The following is a 17,878-nucleotide window of genomic DNA, read 5'->3' on the forward strand; positions in this document are numbered from 1 at the left end:
GCAATGACTTTGCTGCTCATGTCTTGGCATGGGCAGCAAAATCTAAAATAAACACAGGGGGATATATTAAACTACAAAGGTTTTTCACAGTGAGACAAACCATCAACAAAATGAAAAGGCAACCTACCAGAAGGGAGAAGATACTTGTGAATGATATTTCTCATAAGGGGTTATTATCCAAAATATATAAAGAACTCATATAGCTCAATACCAAAAAAAAATCAATTGAAAATTAACAGAAAACATGAATCAGTATTTCTCCAAAAAAGAAATACAAATAGCCAACAGACATATGAAAAGATGTTCAATATCATTAATCATCATGGAAATGCAGAACAAAACTCCAATGAGATATCACCTCACAGCTGTCAGAATGGCTATCATCCAAAAGACAAATAATATTGTAACTATGTATTGTGACAGTTGTTTACTAGACTTAGAGTGATTACTTCATAAGGTATATAAATGTCTAGCCATTGTATTGTATACTACAAACTAATATAATATTGCATGTTAACTATAATTTTTAAAAATAATTAAAGAAAAACTCAAATAAGTACTGGCAAGGATGTGGAGGACAGAGGACTGTTGAGTACTATTGGATAGATTGTTAATTAGTGCAGTCACTATGCAAAACAGTGCAGAGATTCGTTAAAAAATTAAAAATAGAACTACCATAGGATCTAGCAATTACACTTCTGGATATTTACCTGAAGAACCTGAAAACATATACATACCCCTATGTTCACTGCAGCACTATTTACATTAAGCCAAAATATGAAAGCAACCAAGGTGCCCATCAGCAGACAAATGAATGAACAAGATGTGGTGTGTGTGTGTGTATGTGTGTGTATGTGTGTGTATGTGTGTGTGTGTGTGTGTGTGTGTGTGTGTACACAGTGGAATACAACTCAGCTAAAAAAAAAGAATTAAATCTTGCCACTTATGACAACATGGAAGGACCCAGAGGGTAGCATGCTAAGTCAAGTAAGTTGGGCAGTGAAGACAAATAGCATTTGATTTCGCTTGTATGTGAAATCTGAAGGAGAAAACAAATGTCAAGCGGAACAAAACAGAAACAGATTCATAGATACAGAGAACAAACTGATGCTTGCCAGAGGGGAGTAGGGAGACAAAGGGAAAAATACAAACTTCTGGTTATAAAATAAATAAATCCGGGAGATATAATATACGGTATAGAGATATAATTGATAGTATCATAATACCAACAGCTTTTTAAGGTGACAGGTTATTAAAATTTTTATGGTGATATTTTCACAAGATATATAGATGTCAGGCCACTATACTGTAACCCTGAAAGTAATATAATATTTTTGTCAAATATATATTAATTTTTAAAAAATGTGTAGAAACTTAGCAGCCACAATAATGCACACATAAAGAACAGTATTTTTCCACAGAACAAGATGAATTCTGTACTGCCTATGTTAATCAGTGTGGAAATCTGGGGTGTGGTTGGATGGAAATTATCAGAAGCATACCTAGAGAGTACAGAGTAGTTTTATTAAAACAGCAAGATCAAGTCAATTTAAAAGGAAAACAGTAATTTCAAGTGAGACAGCTAAATTCTACCATTCAAAGGAAAAGCAAATATACTTCACACTATAAGAATGAGATGAAATTTGAAAACTCTTCTTAGGCTGTGTATTAGAAAATTCAAACAAACATCACTACCTAAGCCAGTGGTTCTCAAATATCAGTATGCATTACATTCACCCAGATTCTCAAGCTCTACCTTCTGAGGCTTTGAATCTTAAGTTGCATTACATTTAACAAACTATGCAGGTCATTTAGACACCGGCTGCCCACCACTTATGGACACACACTGCCCTCTGTAGGCAGTGCTTCTAATATTCTACCAGAAAACTCAATTCACCTTGTGAGATGCACACCAAAAAATAGGAAGCCCAGGAAAATGTAGAAAAATACTTTACCAGTTCTTTGAAACCTATTGCAGAGGGTATACTGTTGCAAATTATTTTATTTTGATAGAAAAATGGAAATAATTAGAAGAGATTTCAACTGAGAAGATAAAACCTTCCAAGTAACATACAGCAATTGTCATTATCTGCCCAAAGGAGTGATGGTCTGTCATATACAGAGAACACGTGCTAGCATCACCTGTATCTGAAAAGTTCAGTTCCAAATATAACCATGAAGTAACAGAGGCCAGGATATTGGTATATACTATGATTAAAATATGCATTTTCCTACTTTACCTCAAGTTTCTTTTCTTCTTTCTTTTTTTATTTTTTGAAGTTTTATTTATTTATTTTTAGAGGGGGGAGGGAGAGAGAGAGGGAAACATCAATGTGTGGTTGCCTCTCACGTGCCCCCCAGTGTGGACCTGGGCCCTTACTGGGAATCAAACCAGCCACCCTTTTGGTTCACAGGCTGGCACTCAATCCACTGAGTTACACCAGCACAAGCACAAATTTCTTTTTCTTATCACAAAATTCTTGAAGGACATAAAATAAGAAATATGACATTGCACAAGGCAGTGTTTCTCAAACAATAACCTTTCTGCTCCCTGCATCAGATTCACCTTGGCTGTTTGTTTAAAATGAAGATTTCCACTTTAGTTCTACTAAATAGTTGAATTCCTACAGAAAGAGGTCAACAACCATAGACACACAAACACAGGTATGCACACATTCACAAATATTTAACTGTACAATTCAGCGGCTTTCCATACATTCAGAAAGTTGGGCAACTATCACCACTATGAATTACAGAACATTTTCTTAATTACAAAATGAAAATTCATACCCTTTAGCAGTCACTCTCCATTTTCTTCTTCCGCACTGCCCACCACACTAGGCAACCACTAATCTACTTTTCCCTCTCTCTACATTGGTCTATTAGGGAAATTTTGCATAAATGCAATTCTATAACATATGGTCTTTTATTACTTTCTTCTGTTAACATGAGGTTTCCAAGGTTTATCCATGTTATATGTATCACTACTTCATCCCATTTAATTGCAGAAAGTATTGTGCTGAATGAATATACAAAAATGTCTGCTGTAAAAAAGTATCTCTTATGAAAGAGGCAATGATGAGAAAATTGAATGCTTGTTTCCAAAATCAAGTAGAATTCAGGACTTAATCTCATTTCTAGACAATTCTCCAGAACTCCTGCCCTTGTTTATTGACAGGAATTATAACCAAAGGCTATCTGTAAGGACTCCAGAAGCTCAGAGCACACACAGTATGTGGGATAAATGATAACAATGCCAGGAATGCTGAACACAAATAGAAAGTAAAAAAAAAAAGCTATAAAAAGATAGCAACCTCATGGCAAGGCATATGACTCTCTGGAACTGTGCTATCAGGTAGCCATAGCCACATTTGGCTACTTTAATCTAAATTTAAATTAACTTAAATTTAAAACAGAATTCTACAGTTGCACTAGCCACATTTCAAATCCATGACGGCCAGATGTATATCTAGTAGCCACCACACTGGACCAATCAGACAGAGAACATTTATACCATTTCAGAAAATTCTGTCGTACAGTGCTCCTGTAGAGAGAGAGAAAACTATCACAGCATGACCCATTCATTAACTCAGAACACATTAAGTCTACTATGTGGCCCTAGCTGCTATGTCTCAGTTCATTGGAGCATCATCCCATAAACCAAAAGATCACGGGTTAGATTCCCAGTTACAACACGTCTGGGTTGCAGGTCTGGTCTCCATTCAGGGGCATGTGAGAGGAAACCAGTGGATGTTTGTCTCTCGAATTGATGCTTGTCTCCCTCCCTTCTCTTCTCTCTAAAAAGTCAGTAAGCATGTCCTCAGGTGAGGTAAAAAGTACTGTGTGCAAGGCACTGTTTTACATATTAGGGATACCGTAACACACAACATGGATAAAATTCCTACCACTGTGGAGCTTAAGTGTCAACAACGTGAAAGAGACGATAAACAAATAAAATATATCACACACAATATATAAAAGGGTAAAAATATTTTTTTAATGTGAGGGAACATGAAAAAAGAGACACTCTATTAGTTACAATAATCTGGGAAAGTCTCAATGATACAGTGATATTTATGTTAAAAAGGGTATGAAGACAATGGCTCCTCAAAAAGAAAATGTTAAAAATCACAGCAACAGAAATTACTTTCTTATTGAATTTATTGGCATGACATTGGTTCACAAATCCATGCCAGTTTCAAGTGTACAACTCAACAAAACAACATCTGCACACAGCATCCTGTGCCCATCGCCCCAAGCGAAGTCTCTTTCTGCCTCCATTTCCTCCCCTTTGCCCACCTCCCCTACCCCAGACCTCCCTTCCCTCTGGCTATCACCACACTGTCATCTGTATCTATGTGTTTTATATATTAATGTCTTTTTTTTTGCTTAATCCCTTCATCTTCTTTCATCCAGAACCCAATACCCCCCAAAGCTGTCAGTGTACCCCATGTATCCATGGTTCTGTTTTTATTTTGTTTGTCAGTTTTATTCATTAGATTCCACACATAAGTGAAATCACATGGTACTTGTCTCTCTGACTGGCTTATTTCACTTAGCATTACTTTTCAATTACCATTTACAGTCAATATTATTTTGTATTAGTTGTAGGTGTACAGCATAGTGGTTAGACAGCCATATACTTTACAAAGTGGTCCTCTCTAATGTTTCAAGTACCCACTTGGCACCATATATGTTTATTACAATATCTATGACTATATTTCCTATATTGTACTTTATATCCTCCTGATTATTTTGTAACAACCCCAATTTCTACTTTTTTTATCCTCACCTGAGGACATGCTTATTGATTTTAGAGAGGGGAAGGGATGATAAAAGAGAGGGAAAGAAACATTAATGTGAGAGTGGAACATCAATCAGCTGCCTCTTGCACACACACACCAACCAGGGACCCAACTTACAACCTAGGCATGTGCCCTGATAAGGATCAAACCAGTGACCTTTTAGTTTACAGGATGATACACCAACTAACTGATCACACTGGCCAGGGAAAATCTGAATTTATTAATCTTTAAGTTTTTCACCCAGTACCACAACCTCCCTCTCCTCTGGCAACCACCAGTCTGCTCACTATTTCTATGTATGAGTCTATTTCTATTTTTTGTTCATTTATTTTGTCCTTTAGATTCCACGTATGAATAAAATCATATGGTATTTGTCTTACACTGTCTGACTTATTTCATGTTGCATAATGCCCTCTAGGTGCATCCATGCTGTTGTAAATGGTAAGATTCTGTTCTTTTTCTTGGCCAAGTAATATGCCATTTGTATATATGCACTATGCTTTTTTTTTTCCATTTAATGTGTATTTGGGTTGCTTCCATATCTTGGCTATTGTAAATAATGCTACAGTGATCATAAGGGTATGTATATATTTTTCTAAATTAGCATTTTAGGTTTCTTCAGATATATTCCCAGAAGTGGGATTGCTGGGTTATAAAGCAGTTCCATTTTTAATTTCTTGAGGAAACTCCGTACTGTTGTCCACAGTGGCTGCACCAATCTGCATTCCCATCAACAGTGCATGAGGGTTCCCCTTTCTCCACGTCCTTGCCAGTACTTTCTGTGTGTTGATTTATTGATGATGACCATTTTGACTGTGTAGTAAAATGTTTGTTTTATTTAATCCTTACAAGAGGACATTTTTCCACTGCTTTCAGAGAGAAAGGAAGGAAGACAGAGAGACAGAGAGAGAAACATCAATGTAAGAGAAAAACAGAGATTGGTTGCCTTCTTATATGCACATTGACCAGGGATCAAACCCACAACTCGGATATGTGCCCTGACTGGAAATTGAACTCACAACCCTTTGGTCTATGTGACAACGCTCCAACCAACTGAGCCACACTGACCAGGGCTCTGACATTTCTCTTAGTAATATTTTTTTTCTGACATATCTCCTCAGACAAGGGAAACAAAAGAAAAAATAAGCAAATACATCTACATCAAACTAAAAAGATTTTTCACAGTAAATGAAACCATCGACAAAAGGAAAAGACAACATACTGATTGGGAGTAGATATTTGCTAATGATATATCTGATAAAGGGTTAATATCTAAAATCTATAAAGAATTCTGACAACTCAACACCAATATAACAAATAATCCAATTAAAAAGTGGGCAGATGACCTGAATAGAAACTTCTCCAAAGAGGACAAACAGATGGCCAATACACATATTAAAAGATGCTCAATATCACTAATCACCAGAGGAATGCAAATTAAAACCACAATGAGCTATCACTTCACACCTGTTAGAAAGTATGTTTGCAATAGAAAACCAAGTCAGCTACTTTTGAGAGCAAGAAAGTAGTTACAATGATTCAAGAATAGGAAAAAATAGAACTTAATATTTTGGATTATAAAAATGTAAGGTCAATATTGCTAGGAATGGTTCATGTAAAAACTCAAGAAACTTGGATTGAGCACAGGCCTGTGAACCAGAGGATCGCAGTTCAATTCCCAGTCAGGGCATATGCCTGGGTTGCAGGCCAGCTCCTAGCAGGGCCAGTTCCCAGCAGGGGACTCACTAGAAGCAACCATACATTGGTGTTTCTCTCCTTCCCTTCCCTTCCCTTCCCCTCTAAAGATAAATAAATAAAATCTTTTAAAAAAAAAACTCAAGAAACTACTAAAAGCCCTGGCTGATGTTGCTCAGTGGATTGAGTGCTGGCCTGTGAACCAAAGGGTCCCCAGTTCATTTCCCAGTCAGGGCACATGCCTGGGTTGCAGACCAGGTCCCCAGTAGGGGGTGTGCAGCCACACATTGATGTTTCTCTCCCTCTCTTTCTCCTCTCTCTAAAAGTAAGTAAATATTTTTAAAAAGAAACTGTTAAAATATTCAGAAATCTGTGGAAAAAATTAGAAATCTTATCTTGCATAGTATGGATACAAACATTACTATTTGTGAGACTGTTTCACCAATAAAAATGGAGAAAGATTTAGGAACAAACTTTATACTGTAAACCTAACAATTATGTTCCCTGAGTATATAAAAAAATGTCTTCTGAGTCACATACCAAGTACTTGGAAGGCAGAGAGTAATCTGAGTTCATATTTGGTTATAGGTTTAACTTATTTGGCTGGAAAAAATCAAGTGTAGCATGATTACAAAAGAACTGTAAGTATTTAAGCCAAAGCAGATTTTTCTTCTTTAAATATCTGAGTAGAAAAACAACCTAATTATTTTCTGTTCAAAATCCAAGATAATATTTTACCCCAAATTTTGGCAAGAAAAAGAGTTTACTTAACTATATGACAATCGTGAACTTTACCTGAACCCTGTGCTCTAAGGAAACAGGGATGGTCTAGAATTTTCCCCATCTTTTTACTCCCAAGAAACAACTGACTTCAGTGGACACTCTGCCCTCACTTAGAAGGCACATCTCCATCCTTTCATATGACTCATGTAAAATTCATGAGAACTGCCTTTTTATCTGCTTCCATAAAACCCCAAATTTCATTCCTCTCCTATGAGATGCATCTTATTTATAAAGGTTCTCCCTGTTCCAACAGTCTGAATAAAATCATCCCCTTAATTGGTTTGTCTTTGACAAAACTACTGTAATCAAAATAGTGTGGTACTAAGAGAGTAGATCTTAAAAGTTCTCATCACAAGATTAAAAAAAAACTGTAACTGTGTGGGGGGGAAAGTATAGTACTAGCATAAAAAGACACAGACTAATAGACAAAATAGAGATACCAGAAATAAATCCCCCCATATAAGTGGAAATTATTTTTGACAAGAGCAGCAGGACCATTTAATGCAGGAAGGACAGTCTTTTGAATAAATGTAGCTGAGAAAATGGGATATCCACATAATCTGAAATTCCTTATGGAATGTTCCAGCAAAGTATACATAAAGATGCCTGTGTAGTCAATTACCATTCTTGCTGCATTTCTTTAAATAATCAGTTCAAATCTGAGAACAGACTTTGTAAAAAAGAGCTAAAGGAGGGTTGACTCTTCATGATAGATCTTTAGGTTTCAGTGGAAAACTATCACACCTTTAAGGATCATTACATTCTAGTTCCTTTCATTGCCTTTGAGCTCCTTTTTCGCTCTTGGTAAATTCCATTTTGTGAGTACCTAACAAATTCTCAATTATTCTAGTTTCCTTCAAGATCTGGCTCCAACTCTCCAAATTAACATTTTCAATTTTTCCTAGCCTTCTGTCTTGGCATCACTAAGGACTAAAGCTGCCAACATCCCAAAGCCCTGCAAGCTCAAACTAGACAATTTGATTAAAACTTCCAAAAAAAATGAACACAACAGATCATGTATGGGCAACATTCATGCATGCAGTTGCTGCTTGTGTGCCACTCAGGCCCCTATGAGTTCAACACCTAGAAAACCTCACAACTGGTTGCCCAAATACCAAGTGTCAACAGATGCTTCATCTGCTCTGTAATGATCAAATGGTGACTGAAAGACGCTGTTCAAAGAATAAAGAATGTCTATTCTTTCCTTGACCAATGGGAAGGACAGACAGGAAATCGGGGTCAAAATAGAGTTCACCTCCCTCCACAACATGGCAAAACTACAACTACATATAGAACTATCACTGAGAACTACTTGAAGACTAGCAGAACGGATATATTCTGAAACTAAGAGTGTAAAGAACAGGCCACATCCAGACGGAGAAGAGGGGCAGAGTCACAGTCTAATAAGGACCCACCCATCGCACTTGTGGGTGCGATGACCCACAAGTGGTAGAGCTATCATGACAGCAGAGATTCACCCTGAGAAGTGAGGGATCTGAGCCCTATTATAGGCTCCCCAGCCCAACGCACCTATAATATCCACCTATAAAAAACAGTGGAGCTTACGTTCAGGAGAGGTGAAGGGCTGTAGGAAAGCGAGACTCCACCTCTTAAAGAGAATCCTGCACAAACTAACTCACAATGAGGCCGAGCACAGAGGCACCAGTTTGAAAATCTCCTGGGTTATATGTGAAGCACATAACATGGACTAATTGTAAGGCAAGTGCAGGAGAAGCACGTACTTTCTCTGGGGATAGAAGTGCTGATGGACACCATTCTTTTAAATCCTCCATCAACCAGATACATTGAAATTAAGAACAAACTGACAGTAAGTAGAGGGGAGACAGAAGGGATAATGGGGGGAAAGATGGGGGAAGGGTTTTCAGGAACATGTATAAAGGACACGTGGACAAAACCAAAGGGAGGTAGGTTCAAGAAGGGGAAGTGGAGATGGCTGGGGTAGGTGGGGAGTGGGGGGGAAATGAAGACAACTGTACTTGAATTATAAAAAATGTGGAAAAAAAGAAAATGAGCAAATATACTAATACCATATTTTTCAGACCATAGGACACACCTAGGTTTTAGAGGAGGAAAATAGGCAAAAAAATTTTGAAGCCAAAAAATGTGGTAAAATATTTAATAACATAAATAATATAATATTTCACCAATGTAAATGTAAACAGAACTCAACAGCAGCATTAACAACCATTATTCCTCCCAAATGCGGTGGGGGGGGGCGTCTTTTGGTCCAAAAAATACAGGTAAACAAACAAATAAATCCTCCTTCAACCTAGCCAGCCTGGTGCTGGCAGGTGCCATTTTTTATAATCTTGCTACCACTGTTCACCTCATACTGACATGTTGGAGGTCCAGGCCACCCAATTTGCCTGCTCCAACTGGAACCCCTTCAAAGTGGTTCCCACTCCACCACGAAAAGCAAGCAACCTCAACCTACGCCAGGACCCAAACAAAGTGTTTCCAGCCCTACACCCAGTGTGCAGATTCAGCGGGCACTGGTGTCCCTCAAAAATGCCTCTTACCCTTTCACAGTGGAAGAACAGGTTCAGATAGCACCAGCACCCCTGCGCCAGGCAGGTTGCCTCAGTGGTATCAGCACCCCTCAAAAGTGGCTGCTAACTTGGAAGTAAGCCCTCAGATACCACTGCACCCTCAGCAGCCAAGGCCAAGCCTTCCAGGCAGTAGCAATGAAGGCCGGCTGTTCACATAAGTGTGCCAGAAGCAGTCATGGTAAAACCTAGCCGCAAGCAAGCAACACCAGGGTTCTAACCTGCACACAAGTGTTCCCACAGCAACCATGGCCAGGCCACACAGGCAGCCAGGGTGTGGGATAGCCCCATCTATCAGAACACGGGCAGCAGTTGTAGTTGGGCCTTGCAGACAACTGGGCCAGAGGCCAACCCTACCCAACAGTGCACCTACAGCAGCCACAGCAGGCCTCACAGGCAGCCAGGCCAGGGATCAGCCCATATTGGTAAGTGTCAACACTGAATTTCAGAACCAGTGGGACTGGGGCCGAATCCTTCCCACCAGCATGCCCCAAATATTGCACCAAGCCAAAACAGCTGAGTGCACACAACATACACAATGGAAACCACTGGAGGACCTGGAGCTCGTGACCAGGGGAGGCTGTGCCACCAGGCCCCACAGGACACCTTCCACATCAGGCTACTCTTTCAAGACTGGATCATAACTGATCATATATCATATATAGAAACAAATGGAGCTAGGCAAAATGAGCAGATAAAGGAATATGATCCACATGAAAGCTGATGAAAAATCCTCAGAAAAATAACTAAATAAAACAGAGATAAACCACCTACCAGATAAAGAGTTCAAAGGAATGATTATCAAGATGTTCCCCAAATTCACCAAAGAAAAATAAATGAACACAGTGAGAACTTCAACACAAAGAAATATAAAAAGGACCGAATGAGACTGAAGAATAGAAAAACTACAATGAAAATTATACTAAAGGGAATTAAGAGCAGATTAGATGATGCAAAAAGAATATTCCGTGAACTAGGAGAAAAGAGTAGTAGAAATCACTCCTTGGAACAGCAACTAAAGAACAATTTTTTTTAATTTTATTTATCTTTAGAAGGGAGGGAAGGGAAGGAAAGAAGGAGAGAAATATCAATGTTTGGTTGCTTCTGGTGCATCCCCTGCTGGGAACTGGCCCCTGCTGGGAACTGGCCTGCAACCCAGGCATGTGCCCTGACGGGGAATCGAACCACAATCTTTTGGTTCGCAGGCCCATGCTCAATCCACTGAGCTACACCAGCCAGAGTCCAAAGAACATTTTAAAGTGGGGTTAGTTTATGGGACTTCTGGGACATCGAGTGCACTAAATGTGCATTATCTGGATCCCAGAAGGAGGAGAGAAAGGAACAGAAAATTTACTGAAGAAATAAAAGCCGAAAACTTCCATAACATGGTAAAGAAGACATGCCAGTTCAAGAAACATATACATTCCCAAACAAAATACACCCCAAAATACTCACACCAAAGCACATCATCACTAAGGTGTGAAAAGTTAAAGATATACCAAGTGTCCGTCAGTTGGTGAGTGGACAAAAAAGCTGTGTACATTTACACAATGAAATACTACTCAGCCATAAAAAAGAAGGAAATCCTACCCTTTGCGACAGCATGTATGAATATGGAGATGACTGTGCTAAGTGAAATAAGTCAGTCAAAGAAAGACAAATACCATATGATCTCCCTTATATGTGGAATCTAATGAACAAAATATAAACTAACAATCAAAATAGAAACGGACTCCTAGATACATAGAACAGATTGACAGCTGTCAGAAGGGAGGTGAGGTGTGGGGTGAGTGAAAAAAGTGAAGGGATTAAGGAAAACCTCATAAACACAGATAGCACTATGGTGCTTGCCAGAGGGAAGGGGGCTGGGGGGGAAGCAGAAGAGGGTAAAGGGGAATAAAATGGTGATGGACAGAGACCTGAGTTGGGGTAGTGAACACACAATACCGTGTACAATGATGTGTTGTAGAATTGTACACCTGAAACCTGTATAATTTTATTAAGCAATGGCATCCCAATAAATTCAATTAAATGAAAGAAAAAGTTAAAGTTATAAAGAGAACCTTAACAACAGCAAGAGTAAAACAACCAGTTACACACAAAGGAACTCCCATAAGACTGATAACTATTTTTTCAGCAGAAACTTCGCAGGCCAGAGAGGATAGATAGCACAATATATTCAAAATGATAAAAGGGTGGGGCGGGGGGAGGACCTACATCTAAGACTACTATACCTAGAAGGTTGTCATTCAGAATTGACTGAAAGATAGAGTTTCCAAGACAAGTAAAAGCTGAAAGAGTTCAGCACCACTAAACTGGCATTATAACAAATGTTAAAGGGATTTACTTCAGCAGAAAAGAAAAGGCCACTTTGGCTGATGTGACTCAGTGGGTTGAGTGCCAGCCTGAAAACTGAAAGGTCACTGATTCGATTCCCAGTCAGGGCACATGCCTGGGCTGTGGCCAGGTCCCCAGTTAGGGGTGTATGGGAGGCAACCGGTCGATATTTGTCTCTCACATAAATGTTTCTCTCCCTCTCTTGCCCTCTCTCTAAGAATAAATAAATAAATAAAATATTTTTAAAAGAAAGAAAGGGCCAAAACAATAAATGAAAAATTCATGTAAGGCAATGTGTCACTGGTAAAGGCCAACATACATGAAAAACAGTGGATCGATCACTTATAAATCTCGTGTGAAAAGTAAAAGCCAAAAGTGTAAAACTCACCTATATTTACAATAATTACTGAAAAGATCCACACACAAAAAGATGCAAAATATGATATCAAAACCATAAAACATGTGACAGCAGTAACAATGTAGTACTTTCAGAATGTGGTCAGACCTAAGAAACAATCAACTTAAAATAAAACTGCTATCTACATAGGTTACTATATATGAATCTCATGATACCCAGAAACCAAACTCCTATAATAGATACACAAAAATGAAAAGAATAGAATCCAAGCATAATACTAAAAAAGTCAACAAACCCCACAGTCAAGAAAGCAAAAGAGGAAAGTAAACTAGAACTATAAAAACAAACCAGAAAATTATTAACAAACTGGTAATAAATATATACTTATCAATAATTACTTTGAAGATAAATGGACTAAATAATTAAATCCGAAGACATAGGATGTCTGAATGGATTTTTAAAAAGTAAGAGCTATACATGTGCTGCCAACAAGAGACTCATTTCAGACCTAAAGACACAGACTGAATGTGAAGGCATAGAAACATATATTCCATGCAAATGGAAATGAAAGAAAAGCTGGAGTAGCAATATTTATATTGTACAAAATAGACTTTAACACTAAGACTGTACAAGAGATAATCAAAGGTATTCCATAATGATAAAGGAATCAATTCAACAAGGGAATATAACACTTCTAAACATCTATGCACCTAACAGAGAAGCACATAAATACATGAAGCAAATATTATTATGTATAAAAAAGAGCTGGACAGTATAACAATAGGGGAGTTTTTTTAAGACTTTATTTATTTATTTATTTTAATATATTTTATTGATTATGCCATTACAGTTGTTCTATTTCCCCCCTTCATTCCCCTCCACCTTGCATACCCCCTCCCTCACCAGTCCCCCCTTTACTTTATGACCACTTGTGTGTCTCAAGTTCTTTAGATTCTATATTTCCCATGCTATTCTTGCCCTTCCCCCTATCTATTTTCTACCTACCGTTTATGCTACGTATTTTCTGTACCTTCTCCCCCCTTCTCCTTCTCCCACTCCCACAATAGGGGAGTTTAACGACCCATTTACATCAGTGGATACACATCATCCGGGCAGAAAATTATCAAGGAAACATTGGCCTTAAAAGGTACATTAGATCAGGTGGAATTAACAGATGTATGAAAGGAACCCAAAAGAACGCCAGAATTATCTTGTGGAGGTCAGGCCCCTTGTAATTCAGGCTTCCCGGGCTAGGTGAGTGTCCTAGGAACCCATCTGTATCAGTTCACCAGATGGTGTTGTTGTGAAAGGCTGCGTTTGGCTACAGTGAATTTTGTTTGAAGAATCTTTCAGCACATTTGCCCATTTCATGATGGGTGATTTACAAGCGCACCTGCCCACATCACACTGAGTGTCCAACAGTTTTTGACCAAAACCCACATGACTGCCATGCCCCACCCTCCCTATTCCCCTGATCTCACCCCGAGTGACTTCTTTTTGTTTCCCCATATGAAAAAAGTCCTCAAAGAGGAACATTTTGCAGATGTAGAAGAGACAAAACAAAAAAAATGACAGAATCACTAAAAGGCATCCAAATTGATGAGTTCAAAAACAGTTTTGAGCAGTGGAAAAAATCTCGATCGGTGTACTGCGTCAAAAGGAGAGTACTTTGAAGGTGACTGCAGTTTAAACATGTTAAATTCAATACACAATTTCTTATAAATAAACTTGAGGATGTTGGGTGCCCCACATCTATTACAGAACATTCCTTCCCAAAACAGCAGGATACACATTCTTAAGTGCACGTGGGATAGTCTTCAGGATAGATTACATGTTAGGTCAGAAAACAAGTCTGAATAAATTTTAAAAGATTGAAATCATATCAAACATCTTTTCTGACCACAATGGTGAGATTACAGATCAAATACAAGAGGAAAGCTGGAGTAAAACACAAATATGTGGGGACTAAACAACATACTACCAGCTTTTTAGAAATCAAAGGGCAGTGAGCTGATGTCCAAATAGTATGCAGAGCTGTAACAACCCAGTTGGAACTGAGCAATAGATAAGAGACTGAGGGTTCTTTGGAGGCACTGAAGTTGCCTCCTAATGCACAACCAACTCCAAATAAGAATTATGAAAATAAAATCGTTACCAAAAAAGGCATTCAGCAGCTTCTGAACCTGAATATTGCTGCCCACGGTACGGTACAATCCCTCTGTCTTGATCCCTAGGAAAAGAAAATCAGGTTAAGTTTGCTTATATAGCTATAGAATTTTCAGGGAATTTGAGAAAGTAGGTGCTGACACACTGGACTGAGTTCAAACAGGAAAGATTCTCTATATGCTCTCCAAGCTCTCCAGCCCTCCCCTGACATAAGGGAGTAGTCCTGAAGCATCTCTCCAGATTGTTCTCTTCATACTTTCATTTGGATTGTACCAAGCCCTCATTAATCTAACAGAAGTGAACACACTCTATAATAAATAGCAGAATAGACTCAGGTGGATAGCAGATGGAGAATGGTGCTGCCATCTTGGAAAGGAGCTAGGATCTAAATGGAAATGCAGCAATATCAACCTTCGAGATGTCCCTGAGCAGTGATATAAAGGAAGAGAAGGCTAGAGTATGGCAGATGTCAAACAAAGGGCCATTTTTGTGCATGGAGAAGACTGAAAAAATATTTTGAAGGAAAAAAGGACACTGCTCATATAGTATACTGGCCCTTATTCACCATATTGCTGGAGAGAAACTAGAGAGTATCATCAACCTGGAAAAATGCTCACTCCACATTTGTCTAAGTTTAGTTTTGCCTGCAATTTTTGAACCCATACGCATTGTGGCAGAAACAAAATTCTTACTTATTTAGGGACTCCCATCATAATACTAGTTGAGGAGTGCCAGGTAGTATTTAAGAATATTTTATAAGCCATTTGAAGCTCTTTTTCTTTCAAAGCAGAAAGCCAGAAATTATCCAAATATGCTTGGGCACCACTGGTTCAGAATTCACTAAAATTATACAAATTGTGCCTAGTGGTCAAGGTTTATAAAGTGTCTATTCCTGAAATGGTTTCTGACCAATTGAAAACATGATTGGTACTTTTGAGAAACCGCCCCAGAATAACTTCAGAGTGGTGGATTCAAACACCGCCAAAGCGATGGTTCACTATCTTACCTGTGGTCTCAATGACATTGATGCACTTTCTAACGAACTTGAAGCCCACTTCATTCAGCTCCACTGTTTCAAGCAAAGGAAAGCAGAGTTAGAGCCTGCGGCAATGGGCTTCATCGACCAATCATTCAATCATCATGCTAAGAGACTGCAGTGAGAGAACCAGGGGTTTGCTTGGTCATGTCCAACCACCGTTAAATGAAAAGGTCCTTTGCTTGGGTCAGGGGAAGGGTTTTTACTCAATGTAACACAGAGTGCTTTTAGTTTGCCCTTTGCATTATTTCTGCTTTAGGCACGAGCGACATCAAATGTGAAATGTTAGGCCAGATATGCACATACCTTCTATCATGTGTGAAGAACAAGGATATAATGTGTTTCTTTTTATTAGTCCAGACATTCCCACCATAAGCTAAGATAAGGAGACTTCCTTAGTTCAATCAATAGATGCACTTTAAAAAGAAATACCCTATTTTTTGGACTATAAGACACACGCCCCCCCATTTGGGAGGAATAATGGTTGTTAATGCTGCTGTTGAGTTCTGTTTACATTTACATTGGTGAAATTTAATGTTATTTATGTTATTAAGTATTTTACCACATTTTTGGCTTCAAATTTTTTTCCTATTTTCCTCCTCTAAAACCTAGGAATGTCTTATGGTCCAAAAAACACAGAGGTCTGAGTTTCACTCCACACCTCGGCATCTGTAAACACACTTGCATCAGTATCACATATCATCGATGACAGCATTCGCTATGATTAAGACAGCTGACAGTTTCTAATGTCAGTAGATCAGAAGTTTGACTCACTTTCTTCCTGTTTCGTTATGGGGCTATGGTAGATCTACAAAAGAAGAGAAACAGATAATGTTAAATCAAGACCATTAACGACTCAAAGGCTTTAAGGAGAAGGAAAAGTGGACTCAACAGAATCATCTCCACCCAGGTCCCTAAGAAACAGTTGAAACAACAATCCCTGAAGATTACAATGGATTTCGAACTGCTTGCTACTGCTGAAGTTATAGCCCTCTTAGATATTTACTTAGGGAAAGCTTAAGAGAGTTTTTCCAATGGAGCAAGGAAGTATGACAGAAAGAAAGTGGATTTTTCATGCATACCTGGCTAAAGGGCATTGATGATAAAATGTATGTGTTCCAAACCAACCCCATACCCCAAAGGCTAGTTAATAAGTGTTCCTCTGTAGAATGGCAATTGTCCATCTGAAAGAGATCCACACACTGACCAAGATTTCTCTGCATCATCTTGAAGTCCACATTGTGATAGCTATGGAGAGACCAAAGACCAGATCCTTGGCTCTTCAAGTCTAGACCCAGTTCTGCCTCTACCTCATTATGAAATCTAGGGCTTGTTATTTTCATTTTCTAGACTTCAAAATTCCTATCTCTAAGATGATCAGGGTCGGAGTACGTGTTCTGTCAAGTCCCAATCTTCAACACTTTAAAAGCGAAGGCACACATAACGTGTGTAAGATGAATAGATTGGGGTGTTAAGTAAAGGAGCAATGACATTAGTAGTCTGAGGCTGCAGGAAATAAGCCCTCGATACATCATCTGTTATAGCCTGCTTTAACAAGCTCATCTTCTAAAAGAAACGTGTTTGCATATGTGTATAAATCTATGAGTATTTTAGTGAGAGAGGTTTCCATGCTGGCCAGCCCTTACTGTCACTTCGATAAATAAGATATTTGTGATAAGTCTGCCATAATCAAGCTGGTAAGGATCCACATTCAGTGGGCACATGTTCTGACATCCTTCTGCACACAAAGCCTTTGGCATTGTTCAATCTTAAATCCTAAAGGGAGAGCAAGTTCAGGAGAGGGGATTCAAAAGTCAAATGCCTTGCTGAGCCTCCTAGCACCTGCCCAGAGAAACATCAAAGATATGTAATAGTTAAGCTTCAGATCTCTGGGAGGAAAGGGAGGGGAGACAGGATGGCAGTCCTCACAACATCATTTGTCATTTAAAACTACCTTCTTGGTGGCTAGAAATGCAACCTGGGATTTGTGCATTTCCTCTTTGTATTTCATTCCATGGCACCAAGAACACACAAAGGAAAGCCTGGAATATATTTCCCCTCCTAGCAAATGTTGACCTTGAATAAAAGCAAGGAGATTAGAGATCCAAATACTGTTCAATCTCAGCAGCTT

General features: G+C 38.7%; 1 protein-coding gene across 6 annotated transcripts in view; it reads right to left on the reverse strand.

The window, feature by feature from the left end:
• Nucleotides 1-17,878, reverse strand: part of OPHN1 (oligophrenin 1) — a 271,254-nt gene that overhangs the window by 111,269 nt on the left and 142,107 nt on the right. For all 6 annotated transcript variants that reach the window (XM_053666516.1, XM_053666511.1, XM_053666513.1 and 3 more), the window contains exons 13-15: nt 16,522-16,555; nt 15,718-15,780; nt 14,701-14,775 (exon numbers count right to left, since the gene is read on the reverse strand). In XM_053666516.1, the coding sequence (XP_053522491.1) occupies nt 14,701-14,775; nt 15,718-15,780; nt 16,522-16,555 (172 nt within the window). The remainder of the gene's footprint in view (nt 1-14,700; nt 14,776-15,717; nt 15,781-16,521; nt 16,556-17,878) is intronic.

The sequence above is a fragment of the Artibeus jamaicensis genome, unplaced genomic scaffold (assembly GCF_021234435.1).
Source record: "Artibeus jamaicensis isolate MK-2021 breed Jamaican fruit bat unplaced genomic scaffold, CSHL_Jam_final contig_457, whole genome shotgun sequence".
In the NCBI taxonomy this organism is placed as follows: domain Eukaryota; kingdom Metazoa; phylum Chordata; class Mammalia; order Chiroptera; family Phyllostomidae; genus Artibeus; species Artibeus jamaicensis.